The 24,478-nt window shown below is 39.2% G+C and overlaps 2 protein-coding genes across 3 annotated transcripts in view; both read right to left on the reverse strand.

Moving 5' to 3' along the window:
• LOC124158938 overlaps nt 1-3,991 on the reverse strand; it is a 37,642-nt gene extending 33,651 nt beyond the window's left edge. For both annotated transcript variants that reach the window (XM_046534371.1, XM_046534370.1), the window contains exon 1: nt 1,690-3,991. In XM_046534371.1, coding sequence (XP_046390327.1) covers nt 1,690-1,936 — 247 coding nt within the window. In that variant the 5' untranslated portion in view covers nt 1,937-3,991. The remainder of the gene's footprint in view (nt 1-1,689) is intronic.
• Nucleotides 3,992-7,299: 3,308 nt separating this feature from the next.
• LOC124158939 (lipopolysaccharide-induced tumor necrosis factor-alpha factor homolog) lies at nt 7,300-17,316 on the reverse strand. Its single transcript, XM_046534373.1, has 6 exons — nt 16,472-17,316; nt 10,415-10,483; nt 10,271-10,324; nt 10,119-10,178; nt 9,624-9,756; nt 7,300-7,933 (listed from the first exon to the last, which is right to left on the reverse strand). Exons 1-6 carry the CDS (start codon nt 16,635-16,637, stop codon nt 7,831-7,833), a joined length of 585 nt encoding a protein of 194 aa, XP_046390329.1. The 5' UTR covers nt 16,638-17,316; the 3' UTR covers nt 7,300-7,830.
• Between the last annotated feature and the right edge of the window lie 7,162 nt (nt 17,317-24,478).

Consider the following 24,478-nt stretch of genomic DNA (forward strand, 5'->3'; position numbering starts at 1 on the left):
ACATAAGGCAGAATGTGACGATACACAAGGACCCGGTTCCTATTCAACACGTGAGACGTAGTCATCGTTATTTTCTTACGGGTGACTTATGCGAATTGTCATCGCCGTAACCACTGCAGTTGGAGATTTTCACATGCACTGCCAAGCGTTATTTCAGTTCCAGCTTGAATAACAGGATTACAGATATTATTTCCTCAAATCTCTGCAATGCCTTGCCGACATTGATCCCGTAACACGGGAAATAAGAGCCATTTTATAAAGACGAATTATTATTATTATTAAGATTAAAACATTTAGTTACAAGGCGACCATGAAGTCGGGTGGTAACATAGATTTAGGAAGTGCATTAAGACACAATAATATACATAACCCAAAATACAAAACAAAATACTAAGTAGAAAAAATTTTTAAAAAGCCCTCAAAATACCATTTTTCACACTCACAATAGGTACATGTCCTCAATAAAAATAGTAATTTGACGGTGAATGAATGGTATTATAATATTGGTGTGGTATAATGTCGAAAAATGGCGGACCCTGGCAAAACCTGACATAAAGTAGACAATATCTTTACTTTGAGAAATATTAGTTCTCCTATTTTTTATAAGAGCATTTACTAGAGATGGTTTAAGAGTATAAAACAAAATCTTTGAGAAAAGTTTGCGGCTGAGAAATGAACGCAATTTTTCGATCGAAATTCACGCCCCGTGCAGCGTGTGTCCAGTGGCAGCGATAGGTTTTCAGCGACAAAAAGAGTGATCGCTAGACCTATCATTTTCTTAATCAAACGTTCATTCCTACCGTCCCATTTTCCATCGCTCATTCCGTCACTTTCCGTCTTTGCAACTTTAATTCAAATAAATGCCAAGCGTGCTTTGCAATCGCTGTTAACAGCCTTGTGTTCTGTTCGGCTGAAGGACAGTGCCAGCGATGGCTTCAACGACGGAAAAAAGCACGGTCCGAGTGATGGAAAACCCATCCCTCGAGCCATCGCGGAAAATGATCGCGAAGAACGGTCATTTTTCCGCCATCCCTGAAGCGATCGCTGAAGTTGTCCCTCTAGTGGGATGGAAAAAATGATCGTATGATTCAGGCTTACGGGCCCGTATGACACCTTCCAATTTATTGACCAATAAATCGGCGTGCAATATTGTTAAAAATATTGGGCCTTACATACAGTACGACACGTACCAATATTGGCCGAAATAGTGTTCTAATGTCCCGCTAGAGAACGCCATTATATTTCGAAGATTTTACGTTGTATGAGCATTCGTGTGATTTGTACGCTTCAATCAATAGAGAAACAATTTCTTTCGTCCACATTTTAGAAACCTAAAGCGAATTTTTGGAAAAAAAACAATTTTTTTACAGCCAAACCTGATGTTTTGCTAAGAACTTCTTGTTTTGGACTTCTGATTGGAGATTGGCCGCGAGAAAATAGAACCTGTTTTAAATTCCAAATTGTGCAAGAAATTGTGTCCAATATTGTGAAAATGATGTTGGACTAGAAATTGGTGTGTCAGTTGGACCACAATCCAATATCCAATGGATTGGCCAACAAATTGGGAAGTGTCACACAGGCTTAAGCCTACTGTTAACATCGCTCTGAGACTTTCAATCGTTTCAGAGGAAAGCAGGCCCAGCCAGATTGAAGTCCGGATCGAAAGAAAACAAGCATAACGACACCAACCGTTCGGCCCATCTCCTTCGTACGCCGCCGACGCCAATTTGGTCAGCTTGAAGTCCAGGCGCTCCATTTGCCTGCGCGTGAACTTGAGTCCCGTGTTGGGCAGGTGGAAATCCTTGGCACCCCGCCGCCGCCTCTCCCAGCGTCCTTCTTCGCTCCAACCCGCGGACACCCCGCCCAGACGCGGGCGACGCCGGCTACCACCGTGCGCCCGCCCACCGTCAACTGCGCGACTGTGTCCGCAACCCATCACTGTGAACACAACTCCTTCAGAACCCACTGATATTAGTCATTGACGCCATCAGAATCCTTTTGCCTCGCAATAACGATACACTGTCATAGAAGAAGTTTTGTCGTAAAGCAAGATTTAGGGAGACGACTATTGAGAAATCACTGCAACCTTTCACTCCAAAATACGACTACGAGACGTTCAGATAACTATGAATCCAAAGCAAAAAGTAATTAGATGTTCCAATATTCATCTCGCGAAATAGCATGCAGTAAACCTCAACCTCATTTTCTGCCTGAGAATTTCGGATCGTAGTGTTCTCCATTCAAGCCATAAACTGACGATCACAATCCCTTCCTCTCACCACTTAGAGAGAGAGGATGTAAAATGAATTTGTCCCGAGCAATACCTTATCCCCCTGATTTAGCGCTAGTTTAACCAAAATAAGAAAACTCTGCAGGAGAACAAATATTGCTGCAAGTCACACCACGGTACCGGGGAAACTCAAAAGCACCGGACTGGGGAACAGTGAAGAAGAGCTGGGCCAAAGGCCTCTCTCGAAAAACTACCACCGACACTAAAAAACTGGAATAAAGTTGACGGGTGCGCTACAAAAACCACAGTTCACTCGCCGAGCCCGTACACAATTGTAATGGTCAAAAGGTTGGGCGCGCGGTCGCAAGGCGCGGACCGGAACAGCTTCCGGTGCCCAACAATTGATACAGATCCGATTGCGACAGTCACGTGACGCTGTCACACCGGAGCCCAGTCACCACTTAAATCACGGGGGAGGGATTAACGTGCACCTGGCCGGTCACGTTGAGCTGTTTGATGACCAGATGAGCGCAGAGTTTCGCCGCGATAAAAGTATGTCCCCTCATTCAGGAAGCCAAACCTCTCAGTACATAGTTCGTAACCGAATAGTAGTGACGAAAGTAATACCTTGGTAAAACCATCAACATGTTTCCGTTCTATAGAATATCCCAGGATTGTCCACAACACATTTCTGATATGCAAATCTTCTAGATATTGAGATGCTTGCTGAGTCGCGGTCGTAATGTGATTCGTCCTCTGATTGTAGAGTGACGTGAAGAAAGACCGCAAGCTGTGTTTCACAATATCTACCCTAAGCCGTGTTAACTACCATGTAAGAACGCCCTGACGCCGAGAACTTCGAACGCACGTGAGAACGCATGTAAGAACGCACTTCGACCTGAAGATGCCTGCTGGAATGCAGGAGAAACTGTTGTCTCCAACACAACCACGACGCGATGAAATGCAGCCTACATTACCAGCACACCGCGGAAGCCTTCGCACCAACTACCATGTAAGAAATTTCGACTGTCAAGGAAAGCCAAAATATTCCTAGCGACAGTGGATTCGATGATATTGCCAATAATCGATGTTAACGATATTGGTATATAATTTCCTAGGTCATGTATGTTTCCCTCGATGAATATTGGTGTGCCGTTAGCTATTTTCCAGCACCTTTCCCTCAGGCAACAACTTATGGAATATTATAGATTTATAGCTATAAGTGGTGCAATGTCCGTCGAAAATAAGATGGTAAAGAAAATAGCAACGGGTTATGCTTGAAAGACCTAAGCCGCAAGTACACGAGCTACGCAAGAAGAAAAAATCAAATATCGATGGTGAATCACATTTGGAAAATTTAGAACTAATTTATCATTTTTGTGAGCATCGAAAATATTAAAGAAATAGAATATTATACTGTAAGTAAAAAAAACTATTAACTTGCCAAAAATCAATTACTTAAATATAAATTCGTTCCTTATTATTGTAATCTGTCCGATTAACTTAAATCGTCTATGCAAGACCCACACCCTCTGACTTAAAGAGTCTTTTCCATTGGGTCCCTTCCATACAGAAATGCCACCCATAGCTACTTCGCAATGAAATGAACAACGCTCCACATCAAAAGCGACGAAAGGTCCGAAAACAGAAGACCAAAAATTTCCAGACTTAAAGCTACCCCACATTCGTTCGGTATGCCATTTGGAGGAGGCGACCGACAGTCAGAGATATGAAGTGAAACACTTTGCACTTTCCACATAAAAATTTATTAAACTACAGTCGACATGTTTCGCTTTTTAGTGTGTCGCCTGCAGTGCAGCGAAACATGTCGACACTTTGCACATAAAAATTTATTAAACTAAAGTCGACATGTTTCGCTTTTTAGTGTGTCACCTGCAGTGCAGCGAAACATGTCGACTGTAGTTTAATAAATTTTTATGTGCAAAGTGCTTCAATTCATATCTCCTAATGGATCTCCACAAAGTATCATCCATCCAATTGACCGACAGTCATTTGAGCCGTAACTAAGGGTAAAGAAGGAAGGGTGGAGAGAAACCCATCGTCAGAATTTGCCAGCTCTTAACGAAAGGCGCCACGGGGGACTTGGCTTAACGTCCCATCCGACAGACTTGGTTGTACTTGAAGAGTCTTCCAGACAATACTCAAACAGGGATCAGTTAACCCATGAGAGGGCGCGTGGCGAAATGTAACATAAGAAGGCGCGTGGGGTGTCCTCGACGCCCCTAAGAACATTTTTTTTCTCCTTCCTTAGAATGATTTAGTTATGCTGTGTTCTTTTTTAAATAGGTCCACGTAATTTAATTGATGCTAATAATTATTCTTATTTTAAATAAAGAAGAACCATGGAGTGATATACACCCCGCGCGCCATTTACCAGGTTAAGGGGGCAAGGGCGGATCCAGGATTTTGGGGGGGGGGGGAATGCGATCTTAGTAATCTGTAATACTAGTGTTAATTAATATTAAATGAAAATAATTAAATAAACTGTTTTTCTAATATAAATCCAACGCAATGAAGCATAGATAAACGTATTTACACTGAAAATACGCATTTTGAACAAACTCACGTGAGATTAGAGGGAGGGATTCGAGTCAAATCTCACGATATCTCACTAAGGGGAGAGGGATGGCACAAAAATCATCAAAATCATCTCACGTGTTTAATGGACGCTCCCTAACCTCGGAATACTGTCTCCCGCCGCCGGGATTTCAATCCGGGCCAACAGGGTGTGACGCCAACACTAGCAACCACACGGACCAAACCCCCGCCCAAAATTTCGCGTATGGCCTATTATCAAGGAGGATGGTACAAGAAGAGGAGTATCTTAAATTTTAAAGACAATTCCTAAACATGCTCTTTCACTTGCATTTTACTTCATTCGCTTACGGCCAAAAATAGAATTACATGCGTATATTTTTTGGTAATTGTATTTACCAACCCAAATTTTTATACAGGCTCTTTCGGCGATGATTGTCCTAGAATAGAAAAAACGCTGATTTATGCAAGAATATATAAGCCGTTTTGACAAAAAAACTAATATAAGGTGCATAAAAGCGAAGCAATCATGATTTTTAAAAACTCAGGTCTCTCGATGAACTACTTTTTAAGTTATTAGCAATAACTTCTACAATCGGAGTCAAATAATGCAGATTAAATGAAAATTCCGCAACGGTTAGCTCAAACAGCAGAAATGACTAATACCAAAAAATATAATAATTGATTAATGAAGTCTGTTGGCCATAACTCACTGTTTTACTTCGATTGATACTTTCGGATAGTTACCATGCAGAAATTCTCAGCTTAACCCAGAACCAGATGATAATGCAATATTCTAACATTTTTTATTGAAACTGTATCTCGATTTTATTTATAATTTAAAATTATATATGTAGATTAGTTAAAAATGGATGCCATAATCCGATGGCGGTGCTGCGACCATTAAAAAGGAGGGTGATAGAAAAGTATTACAACAAATTCGTTTACATCAAAATTTATTGAAAAATTGCCGCAAGATAAAAAAGCCGCATTTTTAATAAAAATTCATTTTTATATTATATTATAATTTTTAATAGTTTACGTGAAAAGTGTTTGTTCTGAATCGATCAGTCACAGGTCCGACACTTCAAAATACGAGACGTGAGCAAATTCCATACCCGCACGTTGGAACTCTGAGCATCCACACATCATAACACCCTCACTAAGCGCACACAACAATGTATCCCAAAAGAGGGGCGGAAGGACTTCCTGAGCCAAACAAATGATGCACTTCCGACGGCAATTGTCACGTGATGCCGTCACGGTTGAGCATCAGTCTCCTAACAATCCCGCGGCTGAATAACAGTCCAGGGACCCCTGCTGCATCCACCAATGTGAGTTGCTTTTCGTGCGAGACACATTGATTGGTGGTTCCAAACTTGGGTCGTGCATTTAACCATGATCACTTTCCAAATAATGAGGAAATCGTACACGTCGAAGGTCCTAGAAGTTGTAATGAATTAATGATAATGAACCTATCCATACAATGCCCCTTCGACTTTCCACGGAAAAGTTGAAAAAATGAAGAATATTTTACCGACAACCTCTACTATGAATTCGCAGCCTAGTGGTTAGATATTAAAAATAACCCAATTTATTCTCTCGTGAAAATAACCTCTATTAAAGAAATTTCGGAAAATGGGTAATAAAAATAATAGCAACATCAATATGAGATCTGTTGAGATTTTTTTAGGTATAGCTTAAGGTAGACAACATATATAATCGTAAAATTTACACATAAATGCTCATAATTTTAGTCAATCATCAACAACAATATTTTTGACACCGAAACCGGAAAATATTCCCGTTTTACCGGACCTTATGCACGACTCACCAATTCAGTTTGATGCGCATAAATTGGGAAAATTAGAACGGTCGAAGGAGATCGACATTTCACATAACAGAAAACCAGAAAGTGATTAATATTAAAAGATAGGAAAATCTGAGATGGTGTACAAGAAGCCTACCAAATGTGAGTTGGACACTTTTTGGTGCAGAGGAGTGACTATCCCATAAATATCACAACCGTTTTCTTACATGTATACCTACAGCAATAGCTTATCTTCATAGTGCGCGTGTTTGCCGTAAGCAATACACCTATCCAGAAGATAAGGTCGGGAGATTCAGTAAGGGGGCTGAGGCGGGAGATCAGTGAGGGAGACTAAGGAGACAGCCCGTGATGATTGCGAGTAGTAAAATTTGTTCTTCATAAATGAAATAAGCAGTAAGGCCAAGCAAGGTAGTAGCCAGAAAATTTTGGGGGATAGGTTCAAAATGTATCTCCAAAAATGTCTTGTGGGGACTTTGACGCCTAAGTGAAAGCAGATTGACGTGAACACTACTAGTAACAGCTAAGTACTACAAGGATAAATGAACCGACTACTTACCACACATTTAGGATTAAGAAAAAAAAACACCTACCACAAGCGGCGGCCCGAATATTTCATTAAAAAAATTCGTGACTTAAAGCCGGACGCCAAACACATTTCACAGTCCTCAAAATGAAAATGAAATTACAATGCATTTCAAAATTTATTTTACCAAACTATAATCAACAACTTCAACAATTATTTAGGAGATACATTCACTATTACACGCCTCCCACGAAATAAATTTACTCATGTAGCGACTAAATTCACCACAGAAATGATCAACGTACTCTGCTTTCACTGCACACAATACAAATTAGTGAATTCAGGCATAGCAGTAGTTTATTATCTCGCGGGTTTGATGATCACCTTGGCCGTTAAACTTGTTGACCCAACAACAAAAAATTAACCAACTCAACTGAAGATTGATCAACAATCGCGACCATTTTTTAAAGCCAAACACTTACGAAATATTTATTACATAATTGTTGCCCATTAAAACTGAGGCTCGGAAACATTAGAATGAACGGTCTTTACAAGTTACGCATGTTTATACGAGTGATCACACCATCATCTGTTTCAGATGCATGAACAATTAGGAGCCGAGCCATCAATTTCACCCACATTCACTCAGTTTTTGCATCATAGATGGTGGTAAAGAAGGTTCTCATTTGTTTAAGGGTTGTAGGACCCTAAATACGAACTGCAGTTCGGGCAAAAATGATCCACTCTCCTGCACGAACTCAAGCAGTACGGAATGCAGGAGAAAAGTCCGCACCTGAAAAAAATTACAGGCGATTAATTTCTAAACCCGGGTGGCATGCAATTTTTTAAATCCCTGACCCATCACCAATTATTGGAAAATTTTATTTCTTCTTAATAATATTTCTATGAAACAGAGAAAATATTATAAGCTGAATCCAATACATTAAAAACTATATGTGCATTCTGATGAAAAATATAATTAACCGTCATTCGTTAAAATATCATCCAAATTACATATACTTTTTCATTTTTATTCTCCATTATGCAGTGTTGGGCCACAAGACGTTTACGACGAAAATCTATCAAAAATATAGAGGAAGTCATGAAGATAAAAATGTTATTCATTGAAAATAATTTTACAATCGCCTAAAAATTATTTTTCAAGGCTTTTTCACTCATTCATCTCTCTCACTTATTTCCACCGAATAAGCGCCCAAAAAAGAAAAATATACCCTAAGTTTAAAATTAATTTGTAACTCCATTCTTAAAAGTAGGTAAATTTACCGGAAAATTAAAACTAAATATTTTTGTGTGAACATTCCCCCCATAGATACGCCACTGCTGACAAGCACATGACGGAAATTAAAAATTACGGACTAAAAAGCCGTATTTAGGTAAACCAAAATTTACCAATCATCTGCAAGATCTAAAGAATGTAAAAAAATCGGAAAAAATATTCATTGTATTATTATATTAGGAGTATTTGTTTGTGTACAAAAACAAAGCAAGTCAAAATGTAAAATCCCAACCCTTTGAGGGGAGATGCTCCAGAAAAACCGACGCCCGTGCTTGAAAGATTAGTCAGTTAGCGAGAGTACTGCAGGTTATAGTGGATGTGTTAGAGAAGCGATACGAGGAGTATGGTACGAGGATTAATCACAAGAAGAACATAGTCATGTGGTTTTGTAAAACATCTCAAGCAGGAAAGCATAGGAATGTGAGGCTCAAGGTAAAAGTAGGTGGGGAAAAACTTGAGCAGGTAGAGAATTCAAACTTTTGGGCAGCACGCTAGAGGAAAGGGATACAGCAGTAAGGACATCAGGAAGAGAATTGTGTTAGCGGAGAAGGCGTTCATGAACAGGAAGGAATTTATGAGAGGATTGTTATGTAAGAATTTAAAGAAAAGGTTGGAGAAGAGCCTGATCTGCAGGGGAGAGCTTTTAGTGCGGAACCATGGACACTTAGGAAGGAGGACGAGAGAAGGCGTTTGAGATGTGGCTGTGTAGAAGAATGGAGGAAGTTAAGAGAACAGAGAGGAGGAGGAACGCGAAGTGCTGGACATGGTGGTTGAGGAGAGGCAGCTTTTAGATGAGATATAAAGAAGACAAGAGGTATGGATAGAGGGAGTACTTAGCGGAGACGGGTTTTTGAAAACTGTCTTGAAGGGTAAAATGCTAGGTAAACGAGGAAGAGGAAAGAAGAGAATAGGATTTTTAGATAGATGGAAAGGGAGTAGACCTTACAGGAATTGAATACGGCAGTTCTTGAAGGAAAGGGAGGCACCCAGAATACTTCTTTAATATTCCATGGATAACTATCTTAATCTGTAGAGTTCTGTAATAATAATATCGACTATTTAGCACTTGTACTCCGTTGATAAAGGAAATGATCCGACGACGACTTTTTTCTCTAGTTAATTCCACTACAGTAATACACCAATTCTTTTGCATAACCTAAAACGCTTTCATGAAGAGGGAACTTACGAAAAGAAGAACAGGAGACAGCATGCAAAGTGTGCTGACGAATGTGCAGTCGTATTAATTTTAGTGCTTATGAAAGCTTGGCAATGATGGCAACGCATCTGCATAGTGTGTGGCCCCACTGGAATTACTCCCGCTGAAAAATAAGAACGGAATTCAAATGTTAGCATAATTTTAATAGCTATAGTTCTATTAAAATTTTCATGTTAAATTTACAGAATGAATTTTTTTTCTCGCTTTGCAATTATTCCTAATATTCAACACTATGTTGTTAAGGATGAATAAGAAATAAAAATAAGAATGAAATTCACATTTTAGCAGAATATCATCAGCTCTCGTTACATTAAAAATTACAAGTTAGAATGAAATAGTGAAACGCTCTTCTCACACTACAATCATTAGTTATATTCAACACTATTTTGTTAAGGAAAGTATTCGAGGAAAGTCGCCTCGATTTGTAGCTTCTAAAAAATGTAGAAACGAGACCACGACTCCTACCGGGCATGTTGACGGCAGTCATATTGGTCACGGCTGGTCCTGGATTAACTGCTTGGGGACCTAAGAATAATTAAAGAAATCATTGAAAGTAATTCATTCAAGGGAATTCAAACGGGGAAAGAATGGAAAGCATGCTAATGTATTCTATTAACCTGGCATAACGAAATTGACCGCAGTGGTAGTACTTGCCGTAGGAGGTCCGTTAACTATTGAAAGAATGAAAAAAGGATGAGTGGCGATCACAATGAACGTCAAATACATTTAAACAGAACGGCATGAATGTATTCAGAACTTACCAGGCACAGAAATATTACGTCCAGCTCCATTATTTGGCACGTTGGGCCCGGAATACAAATCTTGAGGAGCTGAAATGCAACCAATTTAAATTATTACCAAGTCGTTAGAGGAAAACATGTACTAATATCTAACAAATTGACACCAAAACTGTTAATACGTCACATCACTCTAGGGAGTACTGTTCACTTTGAATCTGAGTGGCTGAATGGATTTTAAAATTTATATACACAATAGAAATTTTTACGAATCTATTATTGCACATACCATAAGATATGGGAACGGAGGGAGCAAAATGGAGAAGTTGATATAAACGGAGAGGACAAAGTACGCGGAAATGGTGGTAAGGATAGTAAGGTACAAGAGCATTTAACAAGGGAAGATTAAGGGCCACGTGATGATTAAAGATAAGCATGAAACAAAACCTGCCGCCAGCGGCAGATTTGATTTCAGATACTACATATACGAATCCGATTTTCATGATTTGTTTCCAATAATCGAACTTCAACACGATTTAATTGGAAAATTTCCTTCCTTCACTTTTTTTTAGACGTTTCAAACTCCAAAATGACTTTCCCATCAAAAACGGTCAAATTGAAAATTCCTATACTCCTACTACGGAAAATTCACTGGCAATGCGGCAACCGTTTGAGTTAAAAACCCATCGTGAGTGTGGAAATCGAAGATGCTCCAGTAAGCACCATAATAAAACCTGACAGTGTGTGACAGATACCGTGACGCGCGGAGACGGTTTAATGTAGGGGAAAACCATGAATTCCTTATAGGAGACCACTCTAATAATATAAATAGTACAATTTTCTTTCCCAAGGGAATTAGTCTTTTTAATAAAATTTTAATACAATTAAAAAATAATACCCGCCTATTTCACTTAATTTAAGTACACATTGCCAAATCATACACCAGTCTTAGATTCTATTTATATCACATGATTTGAAATAAATTTTTGGGTAGTGGTGCAAAATGACTTAGCCGTAGACGCGCCCTGGTTCTTACTTCTGCTACTACCTTAATAAAACTGAATTAAATAAAACAATATAACAAATTTTGGATTACTATTAATTGAGCTTGTAAAAGCCATGTGGTGGTTAGGCTACCTCCGAGTAGATAGACAAAGTTACTTTATAGAAGAACGTTATGAAACATTGTGCAGCTGAATTAGGAGCATGGAACTGAATTGTTACAATCCATGATTAAAACTTCGGATGCATGCAACATTCAACGGGATTCATCTTCATTCTGTTTAGCTATCTTCAATTTATCATTAAAAATTTTAAGTATAAAAGTACCAAGTTTACATAATAAATGTCTCAGGTGTAGAATAACGCCGAAAAGTTTACCAGAAAGAAACTTATATTTAGGATTTTAGGAATTCTGCTGACAACGGCATAATTTTTTTCAGGGTGACGAGAAAAATCAAGAACCTCACTAAACTACTTTAAAGTCCTGTCTATGTTCTACATCTACATAATACCCTGTGAGCCACCTCTACGGTGTTTGGCAGGGGGTAGCTAATCAACATTATGCAGAATGCAAGAGGACCGCCACATGCACACCGCACGGTCATAGAAATATTATGCATGTGAGCAGAATATACATGCATATTCATACAAAGACAAAACTTGCCAGTAATTCCTAGAGCAAATCCATGAAAAGTTGGAGCTATGAAAAAAAACGTGCAATGATAATAATAATAATATGTATTTTAATCCAAGAGACATTTAAAATGCATAGCACAAGTCAGTACATTTAAAAGATATAATAAATTGGGATCACAGCATAAATTCATTCACGGAGTAAAACAATTTGTTTTGCAAAAACACTCAATTTTTTTGCAAAGTCCTATAACAATCAATCCTTTCCAATTCTGAAGGCAATTTATTAAACAGTCTAAGACCAGTTGATCTAGGTTCAAGAGCAGCACCCTTGGTCCTTACAAAACACCTATGGAAGTAATCATGGTTTCTTGTGCCATAATTGTGGATATAAGAATTTTTCACCAGCACGTCGCTAATCTGCTTCACATACTTAACGGAGTAAAAATGAACAAGGAAGGAAGGGGAAGAATTCTCAACCTTTCAAACAATGGACGACGATGAGCACGGCACCCTTCATTAAGCCTGAATCACACGATCATTTTCTTTCGTCGCGAAAAGTGATCACTTTAGCGATCGCTTTTTGCGACGGGAAAAGTGATCGCTCTAGTGATCATTTTTCTGAATCACACGCTCCCTCCCTTCCGCCGTCGCCTTTCTCATCACTTTCGATATCACAGCTCGTTGTCATAGGACCCACATAACGAAAATATATACTTAGCGTGTTTGTTTATCTATGACGTTCCCACGATTGCACAAACGTTGCGCTACAATCGCTCCATACGGGAATGCGTTCCGATTGGCTGATATGGGGATTTAGTGACGGCTTTAGCGATGGAAAAAGCGACCGGACGAATGATGAAAAATAGTGATGGGAATCCTCATCGCGATCGTGATCGCGAAAAACAATTGACGGTGACGATCATTTGCGAGTGATCACTCTAGTGATAGCGATAGTGATCACTAGGAAATGACGGATAAAATGATCGTGAGAATCAGGCTTTAGATATTAAACGAAATATTTTCTTCCGTATTTTGAATATTTTTATGGCAGGCGGGGATGAGCCCCAGAACAAAAAATATTTAGTAGAAGCCTTGAGTAAAATTCCTCATAGTACAGTGCCAAAAGTACCTCACCCGACACCACAATGAGTCGTCCTAGCGAGTGACGCCATTAATTATATTTATTGAGACACCGTAGCTATCCTTAATAGTACGAGGGAAGAATAACATTTTAACTCTCTCTGTTTTGAAATGTATTTCTTTTATTTTCTTCTCACGATCACGCCTACCATAGTGCGACGGTAAACGAAGGATATGTTTCACGCTGTCTGAGAAAATATCTTCTTCGAATTTACCACGTAAATTTCGCCTACACTTCGATCTACACTCCTGCAAAGATTCCCATCCTAACTCGCGTAATATATTGGAAACGCTGCACTTATTGTCGTAACAACTCATCACGAATCTGGCCACCCTGTACTCGATTGATTTCAGCTATCAGTTCCACTTCTTAAGAGTCCCACACGCTAGCAGCATATTCTAAGTTAGGCCTCACTACAGGCAGATAGCTAATCTCTTTCACTTTTTTAGGGCATTTACCGACAATCATTTTTTTTTAAACTCAGTTAACGGTTAGCTTTCGCGTATGTGTTTACCCCACGAAAGATCCCCAGTAATGGTGACCCCTAAGCATTTTACGAATACGGCATTTGATTGCTGAATCCCGTTTGCGAAGTAGCTCCTCTTCGAAGAAATATCCTTTTCCTAACCTAACCTAAGCTGCGTCGAGAAGAAGGGTCTACTTCGAAAATGAAAGGAAGACTTTGTTGACTTCCACTGATTTATTTCGTCGGTACGACATGTTTCGATCCATAGATGTCATTATCAAGTACTCTATATTTGAAAATTCGCCTCTGTGGATCGAAACGTGTCGTACCGACGAAATAAATCAGTGGAAGTCAACGATGTCTTCTTTTCATTTTCGAATATCAACTTCCACATAGTTGAGCCTGATACCATTGGACGACGGGTCTACTTATTCCATAAGGTGGATTTTGAAGGGTTAAAGCAGTACTTGTCGAACTCATTCACTGATTTCAAAAACGCCAACCTCAACCTGGGCGAAAACGACTCATGGAACAAGCTTATTAGCATTACGCCGTGTGTAGCATTTTAAAAGGAAAAACAAACAATTTTTTGTTACCACTAGATGTTGCATAACTAATTGACATAACTCTATCGTTTTTAGACTATTTTTTCTTGGAACCACTCGTAGATATCAAAACTTACTATTACAAATTACTCTTACTTCTGTGACATAATTTTTCAGAGTGGAGCGCGATTCTTGACTCATTATAGCGCAAGCAGTCAACCAGACACCGGCTATTGTACGGCGGACGGAGGGTACGCGGCGGGTGTTGGGCTCTCGAGTGGTGCCTTATCTGTTACCCGCCATCTGTGTTTGGACAGTCTAATTTTACCATTGCGCTTTGCGGTATTATAGAATGGGCTTGATGAATCCATGAACGTTACGAGAGCACATCTTATATTTCAACCACCGTTGCAGGCATTTATACGAGTTGCTGAGTTGATTCGACCAACTATAATTTATAAAATAGTTTACGCATCTCTCAACATTATGGCAAGGAAAATTATATTTGTCAAATGAAAGTATTCATTTATCTTTATTCAGCTACACTTCTATATCTACTACATAATGCTATAAATTAATCCTCGAGTGTCATTGCGTTTCATTTTTGCACAATATGCTCGCAATCATATGCATATCATCTTATAATGCCCTTCTCCTGGAAGGTATAGGGGCAAAAATGCATTGTAATAGGTAAGTGGTTACCTCTAAAGAACCTCAAAATTGAAAATCTACAATTAGCGCAAAATTCAATATATCTTTTTAGACTTAAAATCTTGGTACCAATTAATATTTGTTGAATGTGACGAAAACGAATGAACCCCTTACTATCGTTGGGAAGCCAAAGAATGCGAACAGAGTAAGCAGCTGTTGTACCGAACTACCCAGTAGAGGTGCACTGCGTTAAATTTTTTCTGCGAGAGGCTCAAGGCCGTGGAGTTACCGCCAGGAATGAATTGGGATAATAAGCGACGGATAAAAATCGGAACAATTAGTTTCTTCTTTTCAAACTATTAGTAATGAAAATTACGTTATTAATCGTGGTAGATTACTCGGATATTTCAGCGGGTCAGGTTCTCCAACTCCATATCGGCCGACGTTTCGATGTACGAGTCGTCCTTCATCATCAGGGCATGAGCTGCCTGATGACAGATTGCTGTGGAACGCGGAGGAATTCCCGAGTAACCTTCCACGATTCTATACGCCGGGAAAGCCTCCGATCTTTCTTTACCTTATTAATCCCATTCAATGAAGGCTATATCCCATCATGAGGTTTTATTTCCGGAAAAACGGTCATACTCCATCTAAACTTTCACCCTTGTGTTGATGCTTACATTTTGTTTGCATAGTACTTCCGTAAAAGTTTTGAAAAAAAAACTCTTGAAAATGGCATGTAAATTCTGAAACTCAAGTCAAGAAAACAACTTAAAAATAAAAAGGTATACATTACCCATTCATTCAGCCATCACAGAAGGAAAATATTTCAATTTTGTGTAACAATCGGACAAAAAATGATTGAATAATTACTTGCAACAATTTCCTCATATAATAACAGAAAAAGAGAAATTGTTAGCTTATCTCCTCCTCGCAAAAATCCGGAAGGATGCGAGGTGAAAACAGAGTTCAAGCTAGTTAGTAAACGCGTCAATACAAACGTATTATCGAAAATTTCCAGGCAAGATATCCATTCAAGTGACAAGAAGCACTTTTGGACTTTTTATATCACCCGTTTTGAACAAATGGATAAGTAATCAACCAGAATCCATTTGTATGAACGTTAAAGAAGTCATTTCGTAAATATTTGTTTCATTTTTTCGTTATTTCTACTCGTAATTTTCCATCATTATTCTATAAATTAAAATATCGCCCTAAAGGCTTAGCTATCTCTATCATCTTTCTTAGAAATAATTTCCTTGAAACAGTTATTTTGGCTATGGTCGGGTTATATCGAATGCTTAATTATCCACCGATCTTCACCAAATTTAGGATTTATGACTTATTTAACATTATAAACAATCTTAGTCATGGAATAAACCGCTAGCACAACTATTTAAATACTCACTTTTGAAATTCACTTAAGTTTACTTTGTGAGATTAAAAAATTTAATTGTGAGTTTTTAAAACTCACTCAGTTTTAAAAACTCACAATTGCCGATAGAAGCAATACCATACAATTCATCTCTGAGATCCATACATCACGCCGCGCGAGAGGGCTTGACGGTGCACGGGCTGAAGAACTCAAGAAAAGCAATGCCTACATTAAATATTTCGCACCATGATTTATTTATACGTACCCGAAGGTGGAGAGAAAGTTTTAGGCACCTGACGTCCATACCCAGGATGCTGGTTGGGCGGTTGTTGGCCAGAGTTAGAGCCCCACATCTCGGATTCGTCGTACGGAGGTGGAGACACGCCAGGCAGAAAGTGGCCCGACTTCAGCAGCGGCTTCGGGGAAGCCATATCTCGTAGATTGAATGCACGATACACTATCTCTCCAGGGATTCTGTGTACGATTTTCCTGTTCCCAAACGGCACACTAATCACAGGTATCGAAGCGTCCACTTCCAAAGCTAATTTAGCGCTCACAAAGCGTAAGACTTATGGTATTGAACCGTCAGTCGAGCTGTCTTAAAATCCGTTCGGCACCTCTCAAGTCGTCTGTCGCTCTACCGCACTCCTTACCCGTCAGCTATAGTCTGGCACGGTCGAAGACTCTCCAGCGTCCACCGCCCCTCTTCCGCCCTGCTAAGCCAACAAACCGTACTCGTCTTCGTCAGCAAGTACGGAGGAAAACGCCAGACTCGATAAAATGGAAACCATTTGTAATCATTAGACAGAATGAGTGCGATAGATTATCATGGTTACCTAACACATGTTGATTTTTTTCAAACCCATTTGAATTATATTAACACGGAAGTCCTGAATCCGCAGAAAGTCCACAGAAGAAGAGACCCAAATAAAACCGATTGAAGACACTTCTAAATTACATTCACAACAATAGGATACTTTAACATGAAGAAACTCTATTTCCAGCCCCTACAGTCTTCCCTCATCGAGATAACTTAGTCATCAATAAAAGCAACAATATTAAAATTATCAATAATAACTACAATATTTTCCACCTTAACACTGGCAGCTATTGTAAAACGTTTGGGCGATTTCACTAAACTCAATCTTTTAAACGCACCCTAAATATAATCTTTTTTCGCCACATAAACAATGAACATTTAGGGCCGTATTCTTAGTGGACCCTACATATCCGTCCCTACATAACAAAAGGCCCCTACATGCGTTTCTCAGTCGACCCTGCATAAGTGGTGGGGGGTAATTCCGTCGTCAAGTTCTCTGAGATGACGTAGATGACGGCGCAGTGCTAATTTTACACTCTGGTGGTGTAATGGAACTAACTGTGAAACTAAGAAAAGACGACCGAAAATTTATGACCGAGCATATTGTTTTTGTAGGGCGTAGGACTGATTCAGCTACCCTACATCAAGTAGGGCCCGTTTAGTTCCAAAAACGGCCATATGTAGGGCTTGATGTGGCGTATGTAGGGCGAGATCGGTTTATGTAGGGGCTGATGACGTATCCAGGGTCGGTTGGCCCTACATGGTCGACTAAGAATACGGCCCTTAGTATAAGGACAAAATCTTTCCACGATTGCAGCAGGGATTACAGAAATTACCACTTGGACTTAGAGACGGGAAGAAAGGGGTCTTCTACCGGAGCGGGATAAAGATTTAAATGATGACGGATTGAGCCATTTTCCGGATCAGGGACTGAAAGTGACGGAAAAATACCGAATAGTTGGTTACTCCATTCAAGCAAAGGACTTGTTTTGTGCCACCCTAAATGATGAAAAAGTTTGGTTTACATCTCTGTATACTATTAACTTGGAGTAAGGCCGAAGGAAGAAACTTGTTCATTTCAAAGAGTTCACTAAAGATATCATGTATTATTATACTTATTAATATTTATTGTATTATAGTACAATATTGTGCTCCCGCAAAATGTTTTCCCAGGTGGACCGATACCGCGCGCCGTGACCCCTGCCTACTACGGCCTTCTATTGAATGGTTGCCCTCTTGTCTTGAATGTTTTCATGCAAAATTATGGCTGGCAAAAATGTGCAACAGGATTAAATATTCAAATTTCGATGAATTTATGTACAGAGGTGGAAAAAATAAACGCAAAGCTCATTTGCGTCTAAATGCGGCCAGCTCAGGAAACTACTTAAAGACTAAATTATTCCAAACCTTTGTCCACTAAAATCAGTAATTTTAAAACTACATACTCGCACTTGTACCGAGGCATTTCTATCACTCGCGACGCCTAATTTTAGGGAAAGCCTAACATTCTATAAGCTCAATCATTCGCTCAATGTTTCTGATGAAATACGAGCTTTGCGTTTATTTTCTCCGCCACTGTACAGTGAAACATTAATCAACATTAATCGTAACAATTCATATTTAGAGAGTCTATTCGAATAGACAATTCTTATTCTCTATGCATAGCACTGCACATTGGATATATTTTTTAAATTTATTTTTTAGACGTAATATACAATCTAAGCTTATCTATTGTATATTACGAAATTATATTGTATTATTATTGTATATAACATAAGAATTCATTTTTAAATTGCATACCCTTTCAGATATGAACTGTTTTGAACTTCATCGGTAGACCATTAGGTTAAAACTAATATTTCTGTTATTTATAGGGCCAATCATGTCTGTAAGGAGACAGAAAGTGAAAAAGTTTTCTTCGATAGAAATTCGTAACCAGTTAGTGGAGGTACCTATATGGTGAGAATTGTATGGGAATCAAAAACGTGCGGAAATGGTGTCGGGAATTTTCTGATGGACGGGGAAACGTCCATGATGAGCAGGCGTCGGGGAGGCAGAGTTTACCGGAATCAACTGCGCACAGTGGTCGGAAATCGAAAAACGCCGGACAAAAGTCCGAAATGGCTTTTTTTGAGGTAGACAATTGAAATTTGGCTCAAATACGGGGAAATAGTTGCTGATTTTGAAATAGCATGTCAATTTTATTAAGTCTCAGCCGTTACGGAGTTACAGAGGATTAAACATGACGAAATTTCGAAAAACACGCCATTTATCATTTTTCTTCGAAAAAGTAAAAAGTTACGCAGATGGTAGAGCAGTGGATGGATTTTCATGAAATTTTTAACATGTTCATCTGTCATTATTGTTTCTTTCCTGTACTTTGCATAAGTTTAAAACATTTTTGTTGATATTTGTGAGCTGTAATGTATCAAAATGGTGGAAGCTTTTTCAAGCAAATTTTCACTTAAAGCAGTCATTATCTTTTTTATAAGAAATATGTATGTCGACATATTTCGTAATAATAATAAGGAAACATATATAAACGTTTGCCTGCAAAAGGTTTGGGAAAAAGTTTGCGGCCCTGAGAGAAAATTCGAATTTTCGACCGCGCGTCGCGGTCCGGCTCCACGCGGCGGACCCCGCTAATATCGATTGCGTGTGATGGTTGAAGTTGTTTGCACCTAAATTCCTCAAATTTGCCTTTTTCAAGCAAACAACACTTTTGTGGATTTCCTAAGGTTCTATATCGAAGATATTTTGAAAGCAGTATTGGTCATTAGGTCATAAAATGGCGGACATTTTGTTAGGCAAAAGTTAAAATAAAGTAGTCATTATCTCTGGTTTTAGAAAAATGTATATCATGATTTTTTGTCAGGGTATTAATTAAACATATTTTTAAAGTATTCTGCAAAAATCTGCGGAAAAAGTTTGCGACCCTGAGAAAAAATTCCAATTTTCGATCGCGTTTCGCGGCCCGGCTCGGCACAGCACGGCCTCGAAACTCCGACTCCCCGCACTGACGAATTTCTGAGGACCTTAATGTCCTGTATTCGCCTTACTCAAGACATCCATGCTGTCAATGATAACCAAATGTCATATATTTATTATCATTGAGGGATACTATACCCAGCGCATGTGTTTGTAGACTGTGATGCCTAACTGTGATGAATATGCTTTTCTTCGGTTACTCTACGGAATTTTCCGAGTAATTATGAACTCCTTCAATTCCTGAGTGCACATGAGGGTGTTTTGTTCCTCCTACACTCTTAAGTAGAAGGGTGTTGGGTTGGCTGTTTTCCCTTTCCACTCTCTTTGCATTTTCAAACTGCAAGCCGCCAAATTCCTCCACCTTCACAGCACCATGCGACTCGGTCCCTGAGGGAGTTTTTATGACACCGCGCACCCTTTAACAGTTATGATGGGTTTTCCCTGGGTGGACCTTCCCTATCCTTTAAAGGAAATGCATGTTGAGCAGTAGTTTTATCTTGGCATTTGTGGTCAAGTGATGTGGTGAAGTGAATTGGGAGAAATCTGTTCTGAAAAAATATTTTTTTACTCGCGATATTGAATGTGAGTGATAGGAATCCTTACCGAGTTTTTTTTCTAAGGTTTATATCGGTGTTTTTTTCCTCAGCAATCCAGGTAATCAATTCGAGGTAAGATATATTTCCATGTGTTTTTGCCTGGTGTTAGTCATTCGTGCTTTTTCGTCTCAGTTTTCTTACGTCCCTTGAACTATTTTTTACAAACTTTCTTCGATACCGATTTTTCGCCCCTATTTTCTGGTGTTATGTAGCATCGTTGTTGAACAATTTGTGGAATGGGTAGATTCATTCTATTACATTAATTTTCAGACCTTAGACCAGTTTTTCAGTCCTGATTGGATATGTCTTCCAATTTTATCACACGGCTTGATCTCCATAATACATTGATGGGCATAAAGTTCAAATCACCAACCGAAAAAATGGAATATTTGGTGGATTTTCTTGTGCGAAGATGTGATTTAGGTCAATTTGATGACGCTATTAGAAGTCTTCGTGAATTTGTCAGAATAAGCTTTTCGTTGCCGTACTTGCAAAGGTGGAATAGAAGTTCTCGGAATAAAAAGAATTTTTAAAGCGAAATAACGCATGGCTCATGGAGTCGATGAACTTTCCTGACACAGTGCGTCAGTATTTGACTAGCACTTCTGCTGAGACTAGTAAGTACCATCCGGTGAAAACCTTTCTTTTTCATTGAACGACATAATATTTTTATTCTTGGGTTATTTACTTTTAAATAATTACTTCCTAGGTTCACTGGGAAGGCCGGAAATAGGTTTTAGTATTTCCTCGGAGAGATCAAAATGACGTAAGGTCCAAATTATTAAAATGTCTTCCTCTGCTGCGGAGCTCGCATTGGCAACCTCTCTGAGTTTAAGGGAGGAAGGAGATACTGCGGCCGCCGAACTAATTTCCGAGGTAACGACAACCACTCCTAGTAGGGCGAGAAGAGTTTTGTCTAAATGGAGAAAAAGGGATAATCCCCAGAGGGAAATGACCCCTGAAGAAGCTGTGTCTCTCGTTATTACAACTGAGCTAACGAAGAGTCAGTACAATACAGTGAGACGCTCGGCTCAAAATTATGGACACAAGCTTTATCCAAGCTACGATAGAGTCCTAAACGCGAAAAGTATGGCATACCCCGAAGGAATCAGGGTAACTGAAAACATGTGCGAAGTGAGTCTTCAAACTCTCTTAAATCACACAGCTTCGCGAATTCTGTCATACATTTCAACTGCTGAAACCTCATATGATGAAATAGATTGCACACTAGTGTGCAAATATGGATTTCATGGCAGTTCGGGCCATGCCCAATATAAGCAATTGTGGGAACTGTCTGACTCATCAGATGAGTATTTATTTCCCTGGTGCCACTTAGGTTACTAAATGACAATACAGGTATGAAATTTACGTGTCTATTTTATCTGTAATTTATCTAATTGGAATCATTACGGGAATTTTTAGTACTTTTAATATTCCAGGTGAGACATTATGGGCGAATCCTCGGCCATCTTATACGAGATTTTGCCGGCCTATTCGCCTTAGTGGCTAAAAGAGACTAGAGAAGTTGCGAAAGCAGAGAGAGATTACATAAAAGAACAGATTGATGGAATGGATAAATTGAATTTTAGGGGTTATTCAGTAGCATTCAATTTGCTATTAACAATGATAAACGGAAAAGTAAGGCCAATTCCAATCTCAAATGCAGTAAAATAATATATGGCTTAAATTATTAACCTTAAAACATATTCTATTAGGTTTGCAATGCATTGAATGAATGTGCAAGCATGAGATGTTGCATCTGCGGAGCAAACTCTTCCGAAATGAATGACATCAATGCGATGAAAAGGCGACCGACTGATGAAGACAAGTACTCATTAGGTTTGTCAACTCTGCATTGTTACATCAGATTTTTTGAATGCATCCTACATATAGCCTTTCGTATGGATTTTATACAATGGCAGGTTGGAATGCATAAACATTACTCCTGATAAAACATAGTATTGGAATTTTTCATAAAATTCGTCGTGCGTCGTGTCAATCGTCAGTGCGGGGAGTCGGAGTTTCGAGGCCGCGCTGAGCCGAGCCGGGCCGCGAAACGCGATCGAAAATTGAAAATTTTTCTCAGGGTCGCAAACTTTTTCCGCAGATTTTTGCAGAATACTTTAAAAATATGTTTACTTAATACCCTGACAAAAAATTAAAATATACATTTTTCTAAAACCAGAGATAATGACTACTTTATTTTAACTTTTGCCTAACAAAATGTCCGCCATTTTATGACCTAATGACCAATACTGCTTTCAAAATATCTTCGATATAGAACCTTAGGAAATCCACAAAAGTGTTGTTTGCTTGAAAAAGGCAAATTTGAGGAATTTAGGTGCAAACAACTTCAACCATCACACGCAATCGATATTAGCGGGGTCCGCCGCGTGGAGCCGGACCGCGACGCGCGGTCGAAATTTCGAATTTTCTCTCAGGGCCGCAAACTTTTTCCCAAACCTTTTGCAGGCAAACGTTTATATATGTTTCCTTATTATTATTACGAAATATGTCGACATACATATTTCTTATAAAAAAGATAATGACTGCTTTAAGTGAAAATTTGCTTGAAAAAGCTTCCACCATTTTGATACATTACAGCTCACAAATATCAACAAAAATGTTTTAAACTTATGCAAAGTACAGGAAAGAAACTATAATGACAGATGAACATGTTAAAAATTTCATGAAAATCCATCCACTGCTCTACCATCTGCGTAACTTTTTACTTTTTCGAAGAAAAATGATAAATGGCGTGTTTTTCGAAATTTCGTCATGTTTAATCCTCTGTAACTCCGTAACGGCTGAGACTTAATAAAATTGACATGCTATTTCAAAATCAGCAACTATTTCCCCGTATTTGTGCCAAATTTCAATTGTCTACCTCAAAAAAAAGCCATTTCGGACTTTTGTCCGGCGTTTTTTCGATTTCCGACCACTGTGCTGCGGCTCGAATTGACGAGATGGTGCACAATAATCGAAAAATAACCTTATGAGATAAAGGAAGGTCTTATTGTTAATGAAGAATGGCAACTTCCCGATGCAGAATACTGTGTCGGAGGTCCTGCGTTACAACATGGTGTCTGCCAGGTGGGTCCCTAAGCAGCTCACCGATGAACACAAGAAAAAGTGCGTCCAAATGTGTCACATCAAATGATCGCCATACTAAATAAATTTGGCTGGGATATCATCGATCACACTCCTTACAGCCCAAAAGTTGCCCCGAGCGACTGACACCTTTTTTCCGCTTCCAAAAAACTCCTTGGGGGACAGAGATTCAAGCCAGAGGAGGAAATGCAAGACGCAGTCGACAGTTGGCTGCGAGACGAGGCGGGAGAGTGGTGCGACGCCGGTATTAAAAAGCTAGTTAAAAGGATGCAAAAAGTATTTGATCATCAAGGCGTCAATGTAGAAAAATAGCAAAATGCTCAGCCTTTCCAATGATGTAGGTACGCAAAGTCGAGACTAAATTTATTTTCCATTAAAAAAAAAATAGGAGACCCAACTTTTCAATACCCCCTGATCGTACCGTGAAAACCTCCCCAGAGCTTCCTTCCCCACCCTTTCTCCATCTTCAACATCCGGGACACTATTCTTTTCACAACAGGGTGGTTTCCTATTTTTCTTTTAATTGCCTAAAGCGAAAGATCATTACTCCTGGGGTACGTATTTCACACTTTTAGATTTTTAAATGATGATATCTATTTTTCGCGATTAAATGAAAAGTGAAAGTTATCAAGCGCGCGAAAACGCGACGCGTTATACAGCTATGTATGAATGCTGGGAAAAGCCCGTGCGACGTCATTCTGATTCCAGCTGCCGCCGTGTTAGGCCACCTTGGTGCGAGGTTATGTGCGCCGATACG

Source organism: Ischnura elegans, chromosome 5 (assembly GCF_921293095.1).
Source record: "Ischnura elegans chromosome 5, ioIscEleg1.1, whole genome shotgun sequence".
NCBI lineage: Eukaryota > Metazoa > Arthropoda > Insecta > Odonata > Coenagrionidae > Ischnura > Ischnura elegans.